Source organism: Miniopterus natalensis, chromosome 8 (assembly GCF_054644295.1).
Source record: "Miniopterus natalensis isolate mMinNat1 chromosome 8, mMinNat1.hap1, whole genome shotgun sequence".
Taxonomy (NCBI): Eukaryota; Metazoa; Chordata; class Mammalia; order Chiroptera; family Miniopteridae; genus Miniopterus; species Miniopterus natalensis.
The window spans coordinates 65708336-65713518 of NC_142088.1; the positions used below are offsets into that span (position 1 = coordinate 65708336).

The 5183-nt window shown below is 37.8% G+C and overlaps 1 protein-coding gene across 1 annotated transcript; it reads left to right on the forward strand.

The window, feature by feature from the left end:
* The first annotated feature begins 382 nt into the window (after window positions 1-382).
* Window positions 383-3181, forward strand: NXPH2 (neurexophilin 2). Its single transcript, XM_016198667.2, has one exon. The coding sequence runs from the start codon at window positions 526-528 to the stop codon at window positions 1423-1425; it is 900 nt and encodes a 299-aa protein (XP_016054153.1). The 5' UTR covers window positions 383-525; the 3' UTR covers window positions 1426-3181.
* The last annotated feature ends 2002 nt before the right edge of the window (window positions 3182-5183 follow it).

Here is a 5183-nt window from a genome sequence, read left to right on the forward strand (position 1 = left end):
TAAAATGTATTGCGTTGTAGACAGTCTATTAATAAATTCAAAGTATACATCTCTAATTTATCTGTTTCTATAAAGACAGCTAAATTTGAAATCATAGTTTAGTTTTCAACTGAAACTTTTGGAGAACATCCTGTTATTAGCCACGCTCCTTTTTTGTTACAGAGTTTGAGATGGAATTATACCAAAAGCTATGAGATTATATGACGTACGTACCTCTTTGGATATAATAAGATCCTTAATATTTCTAAGTAGATTTAAGACATCAATATCTTATATTCAGATCTTTTCTAGCTCCTTGAGAGAAACCTTCAGCATTCTAGATTTGCCTTCTACCCGAAAGAAAAGACATCACAAGTTTAATGTTTTTATTAAATAAGAGACCAAAATATGCTACTTACCCGCATCTGGAAAGATAGAATTGCAAAACATCAGGAAAATTACATCAACCCGTTAAAATGAACCACTTTCTTCTCAAACTCACCATTTTAATTGTTGTACTCGCAGACTTTGCATCGCTTAAGTTGAATGCTCGCCTTGCTCACTGCTGAGCCAGCCGTGTGTGTGAAATGCCACTTAGCAAGAATCGAAATTACGTTGCAAGAACCTCCCTTGTGTTTTGGCTTTACAGCATGTGTGTGCGCAAAGCCTAACCTAAAATGTATTTCTCTCTTCTCTTCACAGCTGTTTTGTGACAGTAAAACAGTGGTGCGCGCCACAGAGGGGCTGGATTGGGAAGACAAAGACGCTCCGGGGACATTGGTCGGGAATGTGGTCCACTCGAGGATCATCAGTCCCCTGCGCCTGTTTGTTAAACAGTCTCCAGTCCCAAAGCCCGGACACTTGGCCTATGCAGACAGCATGGAAAACTTCTGGGACTGGCTGGCCAACATCACGGAGGTTCAGGAGCCCCTGGCAAGAACTAAACGGAGGCCAATAGTAAAAACGGGGAAATTTAAGAAAATGTTTGGATGGGGCGACTTCCATTCCAACATTAAAACTGTTAAACTCAACCTCCTGATCACAGGGAAAATTGTTGACCACGGAAATGGAACCTTCAGCGTTTATTTCCGACATAATTCCACAGGCCTGGGCAACGTTTCGGTGAGCTTGGTACCCCCCTCCAAAGTGGTGGAGTTTGAAGTTTCCCCGCAGTCTTCCTTGGAGACCAAGGAATCCAAATCTTTCAACTGTCGCATCGAGTATGAAAAAACAGATCGGGCGAAGAAGACCGCCCTGTGCAACTTTGACCCGTCGAAGATCTGCTACCAGGAGCAGACTCAGAGTCATGTGTCTTGGTTGTGCTCCAAGCCCTTCAAGGTCATTTGCATTTACATTGCCTTTTACAGTGTTGACTACAAACTCGTGCAAAAGGTCTGTCCTGACTACAACTACCACAGCGAGACTCCCTACTTATCTTCTGGCTGAACCTTCCTGCAGTGACAGAAATGAGGGAGGGATATGGATTTAATGAGAATGACCGCGAACCACGCCCAGCTCTTCCTGGTAAAGGATCCCATGTGTGTTTCTGGCAGTGAACCTTAGTTCCCTAATAGGTTTACAAATATTTTTTTTTATAAAAAGGAAAAGGAAAGGAAACATCTTCAAATGTGAAGTGTGTTTGTTTCGATCATAAGCACCTTAACCTAAAGAGTCAAACTGTTTATGAAGCCATCGCTTTCACATAGGATGGCGAAGCCCTTGGAATATGGTTGTTTCTCTACAAGAAGCTTCAACGGTAGCAACATGTAGCAAGACAGAGTCAAGTTATGCATGTGATGAACATTGCTCTTGAAGTGAGCCCGCCTTGAACTGTACTTTGGAAGGTTACCTTTAAAATAGATTCAGTAAAGTAACTGAAAAGATTGTATTTGATAGATGAATTGCACTTCTGACATCGGATTTTTATTTTATTTTATTGCTGTGTTTTCCCCTACATCTGGGCTGTTACAGATAGGAGAGATGAAGAGGTGAAATTTGTTTTGAAAAATTCGTGTGTGAAGTTACAGTGTCACAGTGGAACTAAATACATTATTATCTGAGCTAGAGTTGAGCGAATGTGGTTTGAACACTTAGCCCTCTGTTGGTCACCGTCCTTATAATGCTCATCTGAGTGGTAATATTGGTGTATTGGGAAAGCAAATCTGGATATATTATAAGTCAGTTCAACAGTAATGAAGATCATGATGTTTTTAGATTCTTTGGCCAAATTTGGTGCTGTGAGAGATTGTCAAAATGTCATAAATCTGTATTCACCCTATAACCTATAACCTCATTCTACTCATTTGGTAGTATGATTTTTATATAGGTGTGTCGAACAACTCTGCAATGGAGAGAAAGGGATTGTCTCTTAGACTAGATTAGGATAAAAATTGGAAGTGGAGGGAGGAAATTCCAGGATTATGGATTCATTATTTCTAGCTCCCAGGTCAAGTTTTCTTTGCATTATTAATTATTTGAGCAAGGAATCAAATTCTACGTGGAAATAGAGTATATTTAAACATTAGCAATTATTAGTAAGTACTGATAACCAAGATACCTGACTCACCAGGCTTTTGAAATTATTTACAAATTAATGTTTCTTCGCAGTCGGTGTTCTTCGCATCTTCTCTGCGGGGTGGACAGTCAGCCTGGATGGTAGAACCGGCTGATCTTGGAATGAGCACAGAATGGGGGTGACCAGTTAAAAGGTTTCTAGAATTCATAAGACTTATGGAATGGTTACCCTTTTTCACATGTTAACTTTTAGATGTTAACTTCTCCTCCCCCCTTCTTATCTGTAAAATATCAATTAAAATAAAACATTAGATTGAGGACTGAAGGAAAACCAGTCCCAACCAATAAAATGCTCTTGGCACACTACTGAAAAAGCCCGCGGCTCCGTTCTTTATTTGGCATCTCCATTCCTTTCCTTTCCCTGCTACCTGCACAGTGTTTGATTTTTGTCTTTTGTAAAAATCGTACTAGGGTTAGTGTGTGGTAGTACAGGCTTGAAATTTTTGCTCTGAGTCTATCAGATGCTTTTGTAATTTTGTGGTTGGTGTGAAATATTTTGAGACATCTTTTTATTTTCATCTAGAAACAAGATTAAAATACTATTTATTGTAAAATATGTGGGAACCATATATGTATATATACTTAGAATTTTCTGTGTACAGAGAAAGTATGTGTACACATTTCTATGTAAATAAAAAGAATTTGCTAAATCTGTCACATGACTTGGGGGTATTTTTTTAAGACTGTTATTTTTTTCCTCACAAGCAGTCATTGTGTGTGAGGGTGTGCTTGTGTATGTCTGTGTGTGAGCATGTGCATGTGTGTACATGTGTGTATATGTGTTTATAACATCAACTGAGCATTAAGATACTCCATATTTACGTATTAAACAGAGCAGCTCGACTGTGGAGATTATAAAGCAGAGTGAAAGGGTAATTCATATAAAGCACTTGGCACATAGCCCGGCATCTAGTACGAACTTCTTAACTGTGAGTTGACATGATAATTATTATGATTATTACAACATGAAATGAGATGTAAAGCTATCTGATGTTCACAAGTTGAGTGATTTAAACATTATATCCATACAAAGAGAAAACAGTCAGTTTACATGAGTCTCAGATTTCAGCAGGGTTTAAAAAATAAAAAAAGTTGTCCTAGGCATATTTTTAAATTGGAGTAGAACATATGCCACATATATTTTTAAGTCATAACTTGATTTCAAAGCCTACATAACTGTCAGCAATGGTGCTTGGCACAATATAAATCAGATTCCATTTCAACATGCAAACGCACACATTTCTCCAGAACCATCTTTGCCTGTGAGTACTTCAGTGGGAGAAAAAGATATTCAAGAATATTGATGTCAATTTTACACCCAATCACAAATTGTTCAAATTAAAAGGAACAGATCCTTTAAAAGTGAAAATTAAACTAATAGATTACACACGTGAAATGAATATAATGTCATATGTCAGTATACTTCAAAATTTTTTCAAAAGTTAAAAACACCACTAGCAGAAATTTAATCCTCAGGGTCTTTCCAGGCCGGCTGTTTACTAGAAAACACTCTAGTTTGAAGACCTTTTCACCCCTCAGCAGAAACAATCTTTTACTCTTCACCACACAGAATGAGAAAAGAGACCATATTTCTATGACTAAGTCCAATGTGATAACACCAGCCACACACACTGTCAAATCTATAGAAGGGAAATGAGAGAAAGAACCTGTGGACAGCATGCAGCAAAGCAAGAATCAGTAAAAAAAGAAACAATTTCCTCTTTCTTTGTGGTACTTGGAATTTCATCACATTCTCATAATCCATAATAACAGCAACAATGAGTGTGGTGGTCAGATATGGCCACTCATCAGAGCACCTGACACATACTGCATTGTAGTCTTCAATCTTTATTCTGAAACACTTTTCTTCTTTACTTTATATGACTCAGGTGCTACATGCTATGTTTTGGACATGATTGCTACATTTCAAATATTCCACATCAGGCTAAATCTGTCTCCATTCAAGATACGGTTCTGCTGGGTTGCAGCTCCCACTGTGACTACCCAAAATGTGGTCGGCAGATCAGCAGCATGACCTGTAAGCTTGGTGCAGCCGATCAATGACTCTCTCATCATTGATGTTTCTATCTCTTTCTCCCTCTCCCTTCCTCTCTCTGAAATCAATAAAAACATATTAAAAAACAAAAATTTAACACTAAAGAAAAAGCCAGGATAGCACCATTATACTCAAAGATAAGAGTCCTAGGTATTATAGGTATGACTGGCTAAGAATTAACAGTAGAATACCACATAGAATACTACATTTGGCAGAATTTTCAAGTGGTTGTAACACCTGAGAATGTATTTTCCTAGAAATAGGTAAATTGTATGGAATGTCTTAATTCCCTAAAGGTCTGATTCTACCACATAAAGAATCTTAAATTAATTAATTGGTCCATAGAATAGTTTTACTGCATTTTTACTTGCAGTAAAACTATAGTTAACCCCAAGTTCATTAATCAGGACTTTCAATGAATGGAAATTTATTGTCTCCAATTGTAGGAGACAAATCGTGGGGAAACAAGCTCACATTAGAGATTTTTTTCTTCATAAAAATCTTGTAGACAGTATTCAAGGGTAATTTCATATTCTCCTCTATCTCCTGCCTGATACTGTGATGTCTGGACCCT

Coding starts and splice junctions, on each gene's coding strand:
- NXPH2 (XM_016198667.2), top strand. CDS start 526: ATGCTCGCCTTGCTCACTGCTGAGCCAGCCGTGTGTGTGAAATGCCAC.